Source organism: Peromyscus maniculatus, chromosome 4 (genome assembly GCF_049852395.1).
Source record: "Peromyscus maniculatus bairdii isolate BWxNUB_F1_BW_parent chromosome 4, HU_Pman_BW_mat_3.1, whole genome shotgun sequence".
Classification (NCBI taxonomy): domain Eukaryota; kingdom Metazoa; phylum Chordata; class Mammalia; order Rodentia; family Cricetidae; genus Peromyscus; species Peromyscus maniculatus.
Window position 1 is genome coordinate 80,961,619 of NC_134855.1, and position 18,124 is coordinate 80,979,742.

The following is an 18,124-nucleotide window of genomic DNA, read 5'->3' on the forward strand; positions in this document are numbered from 1 at the left end:
TGGCCTCAATGTGTGATCTTACTTCGTCTGCCTCCTGAGTGCTGGGATTACAGGTGTGCACCACCATGCCTGGTCCATTTGTAGGTATTGTTTTGTAAATTCCTTATAACTGTTTATATTCTTCAATCTTCCTGTAATTTTCACTATATTAAGATACTGAAAAAAAGCCATATTGTAGTGGGAAAAAATGTTCAAAATAAAAATTTAGGATTTCATTTGTTTTGAGATTTCATGATTAGAGCTAAGCTCACTTTTTTTTCCTTCCTTTCTTTCTTTTATTTTTTAGTTTTTTGATTTTTAGAGACAGGGTTTTTCTGTGTGGTCCTAGCTAACCTGAAACTACCTTTGTAGACCAGGCTGGCCTTGGACTCAGAGATCCTCATGCCTCTGCCTCCCAAGTGTTGGGACTAAAAGGCGTGTGCCACCATTGTCCGGCCTAAGCTATTTTTCATAATTAGAATTTGACATCTTTGACCCTCAAATTCACATTAGTCATAAGACCCATAAAGTGTATGAATTGCACTTTAGAGTGAAAAAGATCGTGAGAACAAGTTGGAAGTATAGATCTGCAATTTTTTTTCTTTTTCCTTTTTTTTTTTTTGTTTGTTTGTTTGTTTGTTTGTTTGTTTTTTGAGACAAGGTTTCTTTGTGTAGCTTTGGAGCCTGTCCTGGAACTCACTCTATAGACCAGGTTGGTCTTGAACTCCCAGAGATCCACCTGCCTCTGCCTCCCGAGTGCTAGGATTGAAGGTGTGCACCACCACTAGGCTTAGATCTGCAATTCTTTTATTCATCATTTGTGAACAACTGACATAAGATTTCCCTACTTGTTTTGCTCAGTACTGTCTAAAAATACACATCTTGACTTGTTCCAAACAGTGAATTTGTGAAAACCCCAACAAAATATATAAACTGTTTGAGATTGTTTTTCCTAGGTATTTTGTGACGAAGGATGGGTTCTTGCTATGTAGCCCCTTGCCTTGAACTTTGTGATAATTCTGTGTATGTGTGTTTGGTATGTATATGTGAATGCAAATTCCTATAGAGGCCAGATGTGTTAGATTACCATCTGAAATTATTTTACAAATATATAAGTATTTTACAGGAGGGTATGAAATGGGATAAGAAGATTAATGAATGTGACTGAGGATTTTTATTTTTTAAGACAAAGTCTCACTGTCTATCTCTGGTTGGGCAGGAACTTGCTTTGTAGACATGTCTCTGACTTCTCACCCTCCCACACACCCCCAGATGCTGGGATAACAGTAATGTGCTACCCAGCTTGTGACTACGAATATTCTATTTATAAATGTATAACTGTAGGTAAGATGTTTCTCACAAGTTTATACTTTTTTGATTATTCGTAGGCTTTTTTAGCACATGAACCTTCCAGATGGTTTACAGTTTAATCCTTCAAACACCTTTTGAAGTAGGCATTAATTACTATTCCTATAGTGTAGATGGCAAAGCCGATGCTGGTGATGTTAAATATGATCGTATTCTGTTCATTTGATTAGAGTGGAAATTTTACTCCCAAAGTATATTGAGAAGAATTGCTCAATTTTAAAGAATTTTTTAGGAGGCTGGAAAAATGACTTAGCAGTTAAGAGCAGTGGCTGCTCTTCCAGAGGGCTTGAGTTGGGTACCCATCATCCACATGAAGGCTCACAACCACATGTAGTTAGTTCCAGTTCCAGGAGATCTGACTCTTTCTTTTGGCCTCTGAGGGTATTGCATACACATGGAGCATAGACATCCATGCCGCCCAAGTACTTATGCACATAAAAAATTCTTTTAAAAAATACTTTTAAAATAATGAGTCGATTAGGGTGGGAATTTGGCTCACTTGGTAAAATGCTTGCTTTACAAGCATAAAGATCTGAGTTTAGGGCTGGAGAAATGGCTCTGTGGTTAAGAGTATATATTGATTTTTGACCAGAACCCAAGTTCGATTCCCAGCACCCACATCAGGCAGCCTGGAACTCCAGTTTTAGGAAACCAACACCTCTGACTTCCTTTGTCATGTAAAGAGACACATACATTCACAGTGTGTGTGTGTGTGTGTGTGTGTGTGTGTGTGTGTGTGTGTGTGTGTGTGTATGTGTGTGTGTGTGTGTGTGTGTGTCTGTGCATGTGAGTTTAGATTCCCAGTGCCCACATAAAAGCTGAGTACGTTCTATCTGGAACCCGAGGCAGAGACAGGTAACGAATCCCTAGAGCTCATTGACAGCCAGCACAGCCAATCAGTGAGCTCTAGGAACAGGGATCCTGCTTCAAAAACAGGACAAAGGGTCAGTGGGTGCTCAACAGGTAAAGGAATGCTTTGCTGTCAAGCCTGATCTGAATTTGGTCCCTAGGATTCCATTGTTGTGTGATATTTGCACCCTGTGTGAGAACATTGCTGTGATTGGCGCAATAAAAAGTTGAATGGCCAACGGCTGAGAAGAGGTTAGGTGGGACTTCGGGGGCAGAGAGGACTCTGGGAAGAAGAGGGCAGAGTTGCCAGCCAGACCGGGAGGTAACAGGAGTTGCAAGGTGAAAGAGGTAACACCACATGACAGAATATAGATTCATATAAATAGGTAATATCTATTTTTATTATAAGAGCTAGTGGGACAAGCAAGCCTAAACTAAGACTGAGCATTCATAACTAATAATAAGTCTGTGTCATGATTTGGAGGTTGATGGTTCAAGAAAGTAGGGGTGGACGGAGAGAACAGACTCCTACAAGTTGTCCTCTGACCTCCACATGCACACACACATAAATAAGTTCTCATACACAAAGATATAATGAAATTATATCTGTTTCGGTGTTTTTGTCAAGATTGGCATACTAGAAGAATTCTTAATATTCATTTGTTGAATTAATGATTGACAATTGGTGACTATATACTATGTGCCAGAAAATTAACTTTACATTAATCAAAAGTATCCTTTCCTGCATGTATTTGGTATTTAGTACCAATTAAAGAAATGATCAAGTGGCAGTGATGGCACGCGCCTTTAATCCAAGCACTGGGGAGGCAGAGGCAGGCGATCTCTGAGTTCCTGCACAGTCAGTGTTACACAAAGAAACCCTGTCTCAGGAAAAATGAAGAAGAAAGAAAGGATTCAGGAAACAGGACTAATTTGTGTAGGGGAAACTGAGTAAATGATGTATGGACCTTTTGAAGGGGAGAATGCTTTATCACCAAGTGCTGTGAAAACTGTGTTTAACAACTTTGTATCTATTCCATGTTTTTTCATGCTCATAAAATCATAAATGGTTTTTGATCATTGTTTCATAAAGGTGAATTGTGTTACATACAGTACTAACACACCCATTTATCATGGTCTTATGGAAATCCCTCTTAATTAGCTAGTGTAGCTAGTTCATTATATAAGGGTGCACAATAATTCATGATGTGAGGCATCATTATTTATTATACTGTTTATATTGTGGGCATTTATTTTGGGCTATATGTTTACAATAGCCTTGTACAAATACTTTGTGTAACCTGCTGCTTTTGTTTCTTTGGTGTGGATTTCAGGACTGGAATTGTTGAGTCTTTTTTCTAATTGAGATAGGCTCATGTGTCCCAAGCTGGGTTCAAACTTGCCATATGGCCAAAGATAGCCTTCAATTTCTGGTCCTCCTGCCTATACTTCCCAAATGCTGAGGTGACAACATGAGCCACTATATCTGATTTATGTGGTGTTGAGAATCAAGTCCAGGCCTTCATGCTACTAGCCAAGCACTCTGCCAACTGAGCTATGACCAACCTCGGGCTTTTTATTGTTTTTCTTTTAATGGCTGTTGCCAGTGGTTTTCCATAAAGGGTATGTCTGCCTTTGTCCACCAGTGTAAACTTTTCCTTGCATGTCCTTGATAGTATTGATATCCCTTTTTTCTATTTTTGTTTGTTTTGTTTTGTTTTTGTTTTTTGAGGCAGGGTCTGTCTACATAGCCCTGGCTGTCCTGGAACTCACTGTGTAGATCAGGCTGGCCTCAAACTCACAGAGATCCTTTGGTCTCTGCCTCCTGGGTGCTGGGATTAAAGGTGCACACCACCAAGCCCTAATTAATACACTTTTAAAGTTTTACCATTCTGATGAGTGTAAATTGATATGTAGGATCTTAGTTTATCTTTCTCACTTGGCAGTTTTTACATATTGTACATATTGGTTTTTAACTTTGCATCTGTTGGTAGTTGTGTATCATATTCTTGGGTAGTTTCAACAATGATTAATTCAGTTTTTCTGACCAATTGTAAGAACTAAGTAATTTCATCTGCATGTAGGAAGCTGGTGAGTTAAACTTACCCTCTTCACACTCACCTTGAACCGCACTCTCATTAGATGATGAGATGGATGCCTCAGCTTTCATGGTTGTCTCCAAGAGGGCTTTATGTAGAGTACAGGCAAAAGACCAGGAAGTTGACCCATGTTAACACTTAGAACCCGTTCATTGCTTTCCTACCCCAGAGGACAGTTGACCCAAGCTTGCCTTATTTTTTTTTTTAAGATTTATTTTTATTATTTTATGTTTATGGGTGTTTTACCTTAATTTATCTGTTCACTGTCTGGATACAGTGTCCATGGAGGACAGAAGGTGTCGGATCCTCTGGCGCTAGGGTTGCTGTGGGCTGTCATGTGGGTACTAGGACAAGTTCTCTGCAAGAGTACTAAGTGCCCTTAACTGCAGCCTATATTGGCTTTTAAGAAACAAAAACAAGCCTAAACCAAACAGGCAGGTCTTTCTACCAAAGCATGCGTTCTTGGATTCATTTGTGAACCAAATACAGCATCAGTAGGTAAAGTGAAGGAGAATGGTCAGAGACTTAACTGCCTGGAAAATCTAGCAGAAAAACTTTAAATTAAAAAAGTAAAACTAACATTTTGAGCCTATAACCAGAAGACCTTACGTGTAGAAAGAAAAAGGAATAATGGAAAACAGAGTATAATTTCAAAAGAAAAATTTTTGTCGTTTTTGTTTATTGAGACGATTTCACTATATAGCCCTGGCTGTCCTGGAACTCAGTCTGTTGACCAGGCTGGCCTCGAACTCCCGAGTGCTGGGATTAAAGTTGTGTACCACCTTGCCCAACTCAAAAAGAAAAAATTGTTGAGTGAAAAAAAGTTAAATTTATACATTCACAGCCATATTTTAAGTTGGGTTTAATACCCATTCTATGAAATAGAGCCTATACCAGGCAAAGAACCTGAGTAGATGGGTCATGGGCCTTAGGAAAAACCTACTACAATTATTCTGCTGAATAAACATTGCAAATAAAATGATTCCTAATGACACACTGCTATCCACATAGAGCAGAGCATCGCTCAACCTTCATCAGAGAAGCTTCCTCTTACAGTACATGTGAATTAACATAAGTGGACAGCTTGAAGAAAGTGGGAGATTTTGGAGTGCTCAGCTCTAAATAGGAAGTCTTTATTGGACCTCTCCCCTCAAAACTCAGGGAGCTAGATCGAAGAGGCAGAAAGGTTGTAAGAGTGAGAAGTGCTGAATGATTTTAAGGAAAGAACATTTTTCAGACACAGCAGGGCAAATGTACGTATGTTCTCACAGAGACTGATAGGATACACAGACCTACACAAGCTCAAACATGACAAAATCCCAGCACAGAGGAGAGGAAGTGGGGACAAAGTCCCATTCCAGACCAGGAAGGCATTGACAAAGGACTGGTGCTGTCAGAGGGAGTGAACCACACTCCAGGGCGAGTCTCTATTCGGGAGTAGTTGGCCAACACAGATCGGCTCCATCGTTTCTAGTGGCTCTTCTCTTCTGTTTTTAAAAGAGAAAATATTAAGTTGGGTGGGGAGGATATGGGAGGAGTTTGGGGATGGGAAAGAATATGATAGATAGCTAGACATGGTGACCCACTCCTTTAATCCCAGCCCCCTGAAGGCAGATGCAGGTGGATTTCTGTGAGTTCAAAGCTAGCCAGTCTATACAAAGTGTTCCAGGAAAGCTGGAGCTACATAGTGAGCCCTTGTCTCAAAAAAGATAGTATTTTAGGAATGGTTTGGACAAACCTGACCAACATCTCAAAAGAGAGCTTCTCATGTCTGGCATTGGGTTTGTTGGATTGTCCAGGAGACTTCCAAAACATAGGCTATTGTTAAAGATAACATGCCCTTCAGACACAGGACCCAAAGGCCCCTGAGCTGAATCTAACCAAAAATCCATTTCCCTGATGACTGGCTTTCATGGTATCAGGTGCCATGCAAGTTTCCAAAAGAGGAAACAGCCAGCACTCCTACCCAGCTGTGATGCCTATGAACCACAACCGTGACAAGCATGGCACAATAACCGTAAGGGTACAGTGGTGGCATGCGAATGTCGGCAGTAACGAACAGCTCTCTAATTGGACTTTAGACCTGCTCAACAATAGGGAAATAATGCCTAGTACTGGAAACCTAGCCACTGCATAGGGCTAGTGAATTCATGGATCTTGGAGGAGAACCTACAGCATCTACTCTATTAAACCAGAAGAATCCCTAACTACATTCTAAAGATTTGTCCATATAACCACAGAGAAGTGTAGTCCTCACCCCTTGTCAAGGAAAATTCTCTTTGCATTGCAGAAAACTACAACCAATCAAATGTTGTGGAGCTCGGTCCCAACTGGTACTTCTACAACACAACTCCTGGACCTTAGACTCAGTTGTGGGAAAAGGGGCGAAAAGATTGTAAAGGCCAGAGGAGCAGGGTGTTTCGCTGTAAAATGTGTCTCCTAGGAGTGTCAGAAGCTTCACCCATAAAGTCTCACCAACATGACTGCCTAAACATCAGCTGAACAGAGTATACCAGTAGATGTGCTAATGTGGACAGGAGAAAGCACAGGAGGCCTCAGCCCTACACAAAGAACTACAGGCAACTAAGGAATGCTGAGAGCAGGCAGATAATCTTCCCCAGGGAAGAGCACACCAATTGGTTATCCAATACCAAATGGCCAGTCCTGAAAACATACATGCAAGTTTCCTCATACAGATTGAGCAGGCTGTGTTTATGTATTTAGGAATATATGTATGTAAGTAACAACAATGAAAATGAGGCCATGAATTTGAAAGCAAGAAAGAATATATGGAAGGGTTTTGAGATAGGAAAGGGAAGGGGAGAAATGTAATTATAATTTAAAAAAAATACACACGCCAGGCGGTGGTGGTGGTGGTGCACGCCTTTGATCCCAGCACTTGGGAGGCAGGGGCAGGTGGATCTCTGTGTGTTCAAGGACAGCCTGGTCTACAGAGCGAGTTCCAGGACAGCCAATGCTACACAAAGAAACCCTGTCTTGCAAAAATAAAACAAAACAAAACAAAAATACACACACACACACACATATATATATATATATCTCCTGTATGAAATTCTCAAAGAATAAATTCTAAATAATTACAAATTTAAAATGCATGCAGTGGGGGCTGGAGAGATGGCTCAGAGGTTAAGAGCACTGCCTGCTCTTCCAGAGGTCCTGAGTTCAATTCCCAGCAACCACATGGTGGCTCACAACCATCTGTAATGAGATCTGGTGCCCTCTTCTGGCCTGCAGACATACATGCTGCATACATAATAAATAAATAAATAAATCTTAAAAAGAAAATTTAAAAAATGCATGCAGTGATGGTGCACTACACCTTTAATCTCAGCACGTGGGGGCTAGAGGTAGGCAGATCTCTTAAGAGTTTGAGGCCAGCCTGGTCTACAGAGCAAGTTGCAGGACAGCCAAGGCTACACAGGGAGACCCTGTCTCAAAGAAAAGAAGGAAGGCATGCTTAATTCCAAGCAGAGATTAGTGGCAGTGATAACAGTAAATGATGGGTAACAAGTGATCATTTGGAAACTAGTTCTTTCTTTCACCATGTGGGTCCCATGATTGAAAGTTCTGGATCACACGTGGGCAACACTATTTCTGATCTATTTGTTACTTTTGAGGTAAAATCTGTAAGGTTTGTCAAAAATGGTCAAAGTAGTTAAAAATTCAGAAATAGTGTGTTGATGCTCTTAAAAATAGTAACATTAATCCTATGTTTTTTTCTTTATTTCTCTTCAGATTAAAGCTAAAAATTATGATAAGGTTGAAAAGGTAAGTAAATTCTCTTAAATATAATTTGAAGTTTAAGAGTTTCTATGACCAATATGGTAAATAAATATAGTAAAATAGTTTGTTACTGACTCCAGGTAGTAGATATAGCATAATAATACTTTACTTAGAAGCTTAAGCATATAAATTAAAGCTACTTTGAAATTCTAATTCATTCCAGTCAAAATGGCTAACACCAAGAAAAATATGTCAAGAAATCCTGTTGAGAATGAGGAAAGAGAAGTACTTAATCACATACATGGGGTGTAAAGTGGTGCAGCTCTGTGGAAATCAGTATGGAGGTTTCTCAAAAAACGAGAAGCAGGAGCCGGTACTGCATAGGAACCAGACACTGGAATGCACACCTATAATCCCAGCCTTTGGGAGGTAGAGAAAGGAGAATTAGAAAGCCATTTTTAATACATAGCCTGGGTAATATGAGGTCCTGTCTCAAAGATAAATAGCAACAAGGTGTGGAGTATGCTTTTAATTTCAGCACTAGGGAAGCAGAGGCATATGGGTATCTGAGTTTGAGGCTAACCTGTTCTACATAGGAGTTCCTGGACAGCCAGGGGTGCCTAGTGGGACTCAGACTCAGAAACAAATAAATAGCTGTTATGTGACCCAACTATATCACATGTGGGTATATACACAAAGGACTCTGAGTCCTACCGTAGAGACATTTGCACATCCTTGTTTTTTGCTGGACTGTTCACAGCAAAAGAAATAGAACCAGTCTAAATGTCCATCAACAGATGAATGGATAAAGAAAATACAGTACATATACATAGTGGAATCATTATATTTGCAGGAAAGTGGATGAAACTAGATATCATATATTTTAAAAAGTAAACCAGATTCATAATGCATTTTTATTTCATGAGGATTCTAGACATGGGTTTTTTTGATTTTGTTTTTTGGTGGTGGTGGTGGTGGTGGTGGTGGTGGTGGTGTGTGTATGAGAGAGAGAGAGAGAGAGAGAGAGAGAGAGAGAGAGAGAGAGAGAGAGAGAGAGAGAGAGAGAACTAGAAAGGGGCCAAGAGAGGAGAGGAGATTTAAGGAGTCAAGAAAACCGTAAGTGTGTGGACTGACTGGCCATGAGAGCAGAGGGAGAGCTGCTGGAGGAAGGGAACCAGCGGCGGCCGGCCGTGGAGTGAGGTGGGGCGGAGTGAGGAACAAGGGCCAATAAGAGCAAGATGTGGAAATGCCTCAGTGAAATCCCTTCCATATGCTAATTGAAACCAATGAAAAGTTTAGGAAAGAAAAATGTTATATTTATTTTCTTACGTATTATGGTTCTGGGGAGAAGAACATGACTGTACTTGACAAACTCATAAGCATGATTTTAATTCTCTAAACTGAAAGAAGGGCATGTATTTACCTTTTAAAGAACTTTTTATTATGTGTATAAGTGTTTTGCCTGTGTGTGTGCATGCACACACACCACATACATGCCTGGCACCCACAGATGTGGGCATCTGAATCCCTGGAACTAGAGTTACAAACAGTTATAAGCTGCTATATGGATTTTGGGAATTAAACCTAGGTCTTCAGCCCGTGCTCTTAACCACAGAACCCTTATTTGCCTTTTATTTGTAAGAAAAGTAATTCCTGGAAAGACCTGTCTTTATTTTTTAATATGCTATTTCACTTATGCAAAGATGAAATTGATTTAACTTGATGCTGATACTATTTTCTTACATTTAAAGCTATTTCAAAGATGCCTTATGAAGGTTTTGCACATTGATTTATGGAAGTGTTATCTTTCATACGTCAGAGAAACCAAGGGTAAACTGCCAAGTTACAAGTAAGTGAAATCATGGTCTTAAGAATGCATGTTGAGTTTGATCTGCTTAAGGGTCCCCCTGGCAGTAGAATCAGGATCCATCTCTGGTGCATGACCCGGCTTTTTGGAGCCAACTACCTATGGTGGAACACCTCCCACAGCCTCGAGGCAGGAGGAAAGGCTTGGACCTGCCTCTACTGAATGTTCCAGGCTCTGCTGATTCCCCATGGGAGGCCTTACCTTCTTGTAGGAGGGAATGGGGGGTTGGGGGGAAGGCTGGATGGGCAGGAAGAGGGAATAGGGGGATCTGTGATTAGTGTTTAAAATGAATAAAAGATTTCTTAATAAAAAAAATGCATGTTGAGACTGGGCAGTGGTGGTACATACCTTTAATCCCAGCACTCGGGAGGCAGAGGCGGGTGGATCTCTGTGAGTTCAAGGCCAGCCTGATCTACAGATTGAGTTTTAGGACAGCCAGGGCCAAACAAAGAAACCCTCTGTGTGTGGGGGGGGGGGGGTTGGGGAGGGTTGGGGGGGTTACATGTGTCTCTAGACATGACTCATACTATCTCTTGTCTCTGAGCTACAGGTGGGAAGAAACCTAAGTATTTGAAAAGTCAAAATTCTCCAAGAAATCAGGAAAAATACTTTAAGGAAAGCCATTGGCATTTCCCTTCTGCTAGAGAACTAACTCATCCAAATTGGTCTCCATTGAAACACTGTATTTGCAGCACCATAGCACTTTTTGACAGGCTTGGCAAACCTTTTCAAAAAGCTTCTTAATGCTTGTCTCAGCACCATGCTTGGCAAGTTATAAGGTACAAGTTGTATGTGCCACTTTAGATGTCCAAGGTAGGCTGAAGAGATGGCTCAGCGGTTAAGAGCACTGGCTGCTCTTCCAGAGGTCCTGAGTTCAATTCCCAGCAACCACATGGTGGCTCACAACCATCTGTAATGAGATCTAGCGCCCTCTTCTGGTACGCAGGCAGAACACTGTATACATAATAAATAAATCTTAAAAAAAAAAAAGATGTCCAAGGCAGCTACTCAGTAGTTAATTCCCAACTATGACTTATAACTACCTATCTTCACTGACTAATTTGGATGTTCTCTGATGCATTTTGATAACAGTTTAGGTTTTAGTTTTAGTTTTTGATTTTTTTTTTTCCAGACAAGGTCTGTCTTTGTAGCTCAGAATAGTATGGGGTATACTACATAGCCCAGGCTGGCCTTGAACTGAGGGTAGTGCTCCTGCCTCAGCTTCCTGAGTCAACAGCTTTTTGGGATAACAGGCATGAGCCACCATACCCAACTGATAACAATCTTTTTTTTTTTTTTTTTTTTTTTTTTGGTTTTTCGAGACAGGGTTTCTCTGTGTAGCTTTGTGCCTTTCCTGGAGCTCACTTGGTAGCCCAGGCTGGCCTCGAACCCACAGAGATCCTCCTGGCTCTGCCTCCCAAGTGCTGGGATTAAAGGCGTGCACCACCACCGCCCGGCTGATAACAATCTTTTAAAAATATCTTTCATATTCATTTCAGAGAAAAAATGGCTCAAGCTTATGACTTTGCACTGGATAAAATTGGAATGGAAATTATGTCCTATCAGGTAGAGTTCAGATTTTAAAATATATACACAAGGGCTGGGAATATAGCCCAGTGGTAGAGTACTTACCCAGCATGCATGAGACCTGGGCATATGCTTAAATGTGAAATATCAAGAAAGATTAATTTTTGTTTTATTTCTTAGATTTGGGTGGATTACATCAACTTCTTAAAAGGCGTGTAAGTATTGCCTTAATTTTTAATATATAAACAATTGATTTAGCTATAATACATTAATGGTATTTCTTATCCAACTTCAGGGAAGCTGTAGGATCTTATGCAGAAAATCAGAGAATAACTGCTGTCCGAAGAGTTTATCAACGAGGTTGTGTTAATCCAATGATCAACATTGAACAACTCTGGAGAGACTACAACAAGTATGAAGAGGTAAATTAGGAAGCCAGAGTTTATTACAGACTAGATATCTGAATTGTTACCTATTTGAAACTTAGGGAATGTAGCCTTCTAGTGTCTGGTGCCTGAATGTTAGTGTTACACGGTGTCTCCTGCTGCTGTTGGTGTTTGTTTGCTGCACCATGGATTAAACCCTGAGCTTTGTGCATGTGAGGGAGGTGCCCTACCATGGAACTGTATACTCCTGGACACATTGTTTATATTGATTCCGATAAAGGAATTGATGTTTTTTATAGTACTGCAGTAACATTAATGTGCAAGTATCTCTGTGATATGTTGGCTCAAATCCTTTTGATCACTATCAAAGAATGGTATGGCTGAGTCATATTGTAGGTCTTTTTGTAGCTTTTTAAAGAAATATCTGTATTGACATTTGAATTAATTTATGCTCCCACCAGTAGTGTATAATTGTTCCTTTTGTCCACATCCTTAGCAGCATTTATTATTTGTTTGCTTAATGACTGCTTTGACTGGGTACGTTAGAATCTCATGATGCCATGACTATAAAAATCCCTAGGCTGGGATCTAGAGAGATGCCTCAGCAGTTGAGAGCCATGGATGCTCTTCCAGAGGACCCAGGTTCTGTTCCCAGCACCCACACTGGTTTACAACCATCTATAACTCCAGTTCCAGAGAATCCAGCTTTCTTTTATGGCTTCCATGGGCACCAGCCACACACTGATGCACAGGCATAATTCAGGCAAAACAACAATACACTTTTTTTTAAGAGAGAGAGAGACAGACAGACAGACAGACAAATTCTTGGCCAGTAAGATATTTCAGCAGGTAAAGGTATTGCTGCCATGCCTGATGGCCTGAGTTCAACACTCGGAATCTACATTGTAAAGGGAGAAACCCACTGCTGCAAGTTGTCCTCTGACCTCCGTGCATGTGCTATAGTGTGTATACCCACCCACCCTTCGATCCGTCCATTCACACGAAAGGAGTAAAGTGAAAAGATTTCCAGTGATAGGATTGTGTGGCCCACTCCCAGTAGACACAGCAGACATTGTTGTGGGGGTGAAGGAATACATGTCCTGATGAATCTGTAGAGGTCAGAGGACAACTTAGTGGAGTCAGTTCTGTCCACTTTTACCTGGGTTCTAGGGATGGAACTCAGGTCACAGGTTTGTATGGCAAGTGCTTTTACCTACTAAACTGTCTTGTGTGCTAGTCTACTTAACTTTTTTCTCCCTAGGCTGGGTTTGTAGTTTAGTGGTAGAGTGTTTGTCTAGTTACCTAGCATTCAGGAGGCTATGCGTTTAGTCTGCCAAACTGTTTGGTTTTTTGGTGGGTTTTTTTTTTTTTAAGACAGGGTTTCTCTGTGTAGTTTTGATGCTGTCCTGGATCTCACTCTGTAGACCAGGCTGGCCTCGAACTCACAGAGATCCACCTGGTTCTGCCTCCCGAGTGCTGGGATTAAAGGTATGCGCCACCACCGCCTGGCATGCAAAACTGTTTTTAAAAAAAGAAAAAGAAAAAGAAAAAGCAATTAATAACAATAATTTTTCTCTTCAGGGTATCAATATTCATTTAGCTAAAAAAATGATTGAAGATCGGAGTAGAGACTACATGAATGCTAGACGTGTAGCAAAGGTATGAAATTCTATCAGGCTGCTTAATTTAATGTTGTTGAATCATTCAAATAATTAGTAAAGCTTTCCTAGCTGATGTTGCTCTTGGTATTTTCAATTTTTTTTTTTTTTTTGTTTGTTTGTTTGTTTTCTTTTGGAGACAAGATCTGTAGCAATGACTGTCCTGGAACTCATTAAGCAAACCAGGCTGGCCTCATACTTTTAGAGATCAATTTGCCTCTGTCTCTTGAGTGTTGTGATAACTGAAAAAAGAAAAAAAGAACCGAAATAGTGAAATAGTTCTTTAAGTTACGTGAATGACAAAATATAAGTTGGATTTAGAAGAAATGTTTTTCCTTTGTTTTGTTTGGTGGTGGTGGTGGTGGTGTGTGTGTGTGTGTGTGTGTGTGTGTGTGTGTGTGTGTTTTACGGGGCATCGACTAACCCAATGAGTCTGGGCATCACTAACCCAGTGTGTATTTGTTATGGGGCATCATCTAACCTGGGGATTGGCACACATTAGGAAGTGTTCTACTAAGGAGTTACATCCCATTCCAAAAAGTATTTGTTTTTTCAAATAGAGCCTTGCTGTGTAGTGCTGACTAGCCTGATATTTTATAGCTGAGCTACCCTTAACTAATGACATTCTTCCTGTGTCATCTTCCCAACTAACAAAGTGATATTAGGTGTAGGAGAGTAACCATTTTCAACCAAGTATTTCAGACTGATTAACTTGCTCCCCATATATCTGAGTTGTTCTAGGCTCATCAGAATTTCTAAATGTTTGCTTAGGAATATGAGACAGTGATGAAAGGCTTGGACCGCAATGCTCCCTCAGTGCCTCCTCAGAATACTCCTCAAGAAGCTCAGCAAGTGGACATGTGGAAGAAGTACATCCAGTGGGAGAAGAGTAACCCTCTCCGTACAGAGGACCAGACCCTTATAACAAAAAGAGGTAACAAGAGTAGCCCTCGTGGACTCCACCTACATGTATCTCGGACTGTTTGATCCTAACCTCATGGATTGCCTCAAGCTCTGCTCCTGCTTCTCCCACCCACCACTTCAGGCTCTCTCTGCAGGTTAGGTTGCCTTCCAGCTCCCTATGTAGCCTCGGCTGATCTTCCTCCTAGCTTCCTGAGTCACAGGAAGGTGCTGCCATGCTCAGATGAGGCTTTGTCTCTTATTCCTAAATCTTTTCTTATCCACTTGTGGATTTTTATTCATTATCTTCATGTTCATGTACCCCTTGTTTGATTATATCCAATCTGCTGGTGAGTTAATACAGCAAATGGTTCATTTTATATACTGTACTTTGTAGTTCTCTCAGTTTCCATTTAAAATTCTTTTTATGATTTTAATTTCTCTGTTGAGATTCATGTGTTGCAGTGTATTTATGTGCGTGCGTGCGTGCGTGCGTGCGTGTGGTGTGTCTGTGTGTGTGTGTATTTTAATTTTTAATTGTATGTGTGTGTGGATGTTTTGACTGCATGAATGTCTTGTGTACCACTTACATGCCTGGTGCCCAAAGAGACCTGAAGAGGCCATTGGATCCTCTGGAATTGGAGTTACAGATAGTTATGAGCTACCATGTGGGTGCTGGGAATCAAACCCAGGCTGTCTGTGAGAACAAGTGTTCTTGTCTGCTGAGTGAGCCACCTCTCCAACCCCTGCAATGTGTCTTCTTTAGATTTATGAATGTGACTATTACAATGGCTATAAAGCCCTCATTTACTAATTCCTGCAGATAGTGGGCCAGCATGGATTGGTCTCCTTTGACTTTTTACTCTTGGTCACCCATTTTCATGTTTTGTTACCTGTATAAATAAACAGTTAAATTTTTCCTTTAAATATTTTATAAATGTACAAATAATAGATTATAAAGCCTGGATTCTTTTGTCTTCTCTGAAGAATACTGAGTTTTATTTAATAGGAAGTTTAATTACTTACTGTCCATTTGGACTTTGTATAATATGAATTTCACATTGCCTCTGGCCCAATCTGCTTTGATTTCTGCTTTATTCTGAAGAACAATTTAATATTCTGTTTTTTATTATTTTGGGGCAGGTGCTTTATTTCATTTTACTTACATATGTATACAAAACATACACACATAGACACACACGTGGAGATAGAGAAGTACCAGGGCTTGAATCCTAGGCTTTGTGGATTTGTGCATGCTAAGCATATGCTCTGTCACAGAGATATAACTTCTGTCTTCAGTTCACAATTTTTTATTTCAGAAGAGTTAGACTTATACAGATTACTCTTACTACTGGATTGGAATTTCACTGAATTTTTCAATTTTGTAGGTTCACTCACCTGCAGGACTTTATAAATACTGTTTCTTTGTCTACATCTATTTTGGGGCTCTGGGGATCAAACCCAGAACCACATGCATGGTAGATAATAACTCTACCACTGAGTCACATCCTTAGCAACCTCTGCCAATGTGTACCCACCCTTCCCTCTGACCCACTTACTTCTCATTGACTAGCTTCTGCCCCTTTGGACTCCAGATGCCAGTCACTCAATGAAGTTACTTAGGCTTTCTTTCTTCCTGTGTGTGTGTGTGTGTGTGGTAGTCAGAGGACTTTGCTTTCTTTTCTTTTCTTTTCTTTTTTTTCTTCCTGAGACAGGGTTTCTCTGTGTAGCTTTGCGCCTTTCCTGGAACTCACTTGGTAGCCCAGGCCAGCCTTGAACTTACAGAGATCTGCCTGACTCTGCCTCCCAAGTGCTGGGATTAAAGACATGCGCCACCACCGCCCAGCAGACTTTGCTTTCTTAATAACCATCCTCTGTGTAGATCACATCCTTCTCGAATGTTGGAAGTCTTGTTCACTTTTGCACTGATGGTGCCTTTCTCTTTTTCCAGCATATAGTTGTCCCAGTAGATAGTAACCTGGTGAACAGTGGACAGTTCAGCCTCTGGATGATGGCATCAGAGGTTACTGTTTTATTTCGAATTGTCATTAATTGTTAAAGACCATGTCTGTGTCTAATAATCTCATGCATGCTTGTGGTGATGCTGTTGTCAGTGCTGTTTATCTGAATTGAGTGTCTGTGCTTGTCTTCCCTCAGTTATGTTTGCTTACGAGCAATGCCTGCTCGTGCTGGGCCATCACCCTGATATCTGGTACGAAGCTGCCCAGTATCTGGAGCAGTCAAGTAAGCTGCTTGCGGAAAAGGGGGTGCGTATCCTTCCCTGTCCTCTTTTACCTTGGTGACTTTGCCCTAGCAATAAGATCTACTGAAAAATATAACCAACTGTAGTAATCAAGTGTAAGTGTTATGTAGGTTTAATCACACTCACACCTACACATACAGGGACACATACATTATACGGTGGAAGGGAGGCTCCTGGAGGTGGGGAGGACAGACTAGACAAGGTAGTGGGTATAGTCTCAGGAAGGTACAGTGACACGTGCGTCTGTATGAAAATACAGTGTAAAGTCATGGGGTCGGAGTGCACAGCTTGGTGGTAGACGTCCCTGGGCTCGAGCCCTAGAAACTCTTCTCTGCCTAGATAGAGCCAGAAGAAATCCTTGGTAATTGTTTCTTAAATGCAAGTGTGTATTTGTTTTTTTAGTAGGTACCTTATAAAATAGCTACTGTCTCATTTTTACTTTTTGAACTACATTAAAGTTGTTGTGGATGTGCTTCCTTTTTCCTCTTAGGATATGAACAATGCCAAATTATTTAGTGATGAAGCTGCTAATATATACGAAAGAGCCATAAGCACTTTATTAAAGAAGAACATGCTCCTTTATTTTGCATATGCAGATTATGAAGAGGTGAGAAGAGTCCAAAGGTTTGGAACCGTGTGTGTGTGTGTGTGTGTGTGTGTGTGTGTGTGTGTGTGTGTGTGTGTGTCCCATGCTGGCCTCAAACGCAAACTTGTACTTCTCCCTGAGCCTGTTAATCAATACTGGGATTACATCTGGTTCTTACAATTTTACTGCAGGATTAAGTTTTTGTTTGTTTGTTTGTTTTTTGGTTGGTTGGTTTGTTTTTGTTTTTCTGGCAGCTTCTTTGTTTTGTAGCCAGAGATGATAACAATAAACAGTTTTCAGTGCTCAAGTTAATATGTTTATGTGCAGTATATGTGCCATTGTGTGTGTTGTGGGACAGGAGTATGGCTTCGGGCTCCTTAAAGCTCAGATCTGCTGTTTGTGAGTATATATTTACATTAACTTCTCTGCCCACCTTAGAGTCGCATGAAGTATGAGAAGGTTCATAGTATATATAACAGACTTCTGGCAATTGAGGATATTGACCCCACCTTGGTGAGTAACCTTCCAAGTCTGTCTTTCCTACCAACCTCCTGTGACTTCAGACAACAAAAATTTAATTCATGCACAATAAGATTCATTGTTCTTATGTCTTATTAGATCCTGGGACCCTCTGTACAAAACACTGTGGGGCACGATGGCTCACACTTGTAACCTCAGTATTTGGGAAGTGGAGACAGAAGGGTCAGGAGTTCTAGGTTATCTTTGACTATGTAGTGAGTTTAAGGATAACCTGCACTGTATAAGATTCTGCCCCAAAAACCAAATAAAGAAACAAAGCACTTTCATCACCCCTGAAAAATACCCTTCTGTGTCCCAGTCCCTAAAAGTTGGTGAGCTCTACTCTATTGGTTTGGGTTTTTTGTTTTGTTTTGTTTCT

General features: G+C 40.6%; 1 protein-coding gene across 1 annotated transcript in view; it reads left to right on the forward strand.

Annotated features, from left to right (window-relative positions):
- The window catches only part of Cstf3 (cleavage stimulation factor subunit 3), an 87,668-nt gene that overhangs the window by 50,733 nt on the left and 18,811 nt on the right, over positions 1–18,124 (forward strand). Inside the window, exons 4-13 of the mRNA XM_006975879.4 lie at positions 8,052–8,084; positions 9,791–9,888; positions 11,406–11,472; positions 11,614–11,648; positions 11,729–11,855; positions 13,401–13,478; positions 14,249–14,411; positions 16,535–16,644; positions 17,131–17,247; positions 17,665–17,739. Coding sequence (XP_006975941.1) covers positions 8,052–8,084; positions 9,791–9,888; positions 11,406–11,472; positions 11,614–11,648; positions 11,729–11,855; positions 13,401–13,478; positions 14,249–14,411; positions 16,535–16,644; positions 17,131–17,247; positions 17,665–17,739 — 903 coding nt within the window. The remainder of the gene's footprint in view (positions 1–8,051; positions 8,085–9,790; positions 9,889–11,405; positions 11,473–11,613; positions 11,649–11,728; positions 11,856–13,400; positions 13,479–14,248; positions 14,412–16,534; positions 16,645–17,130; positions 17,248–17,664; positions 17,740–18,124) is intronic.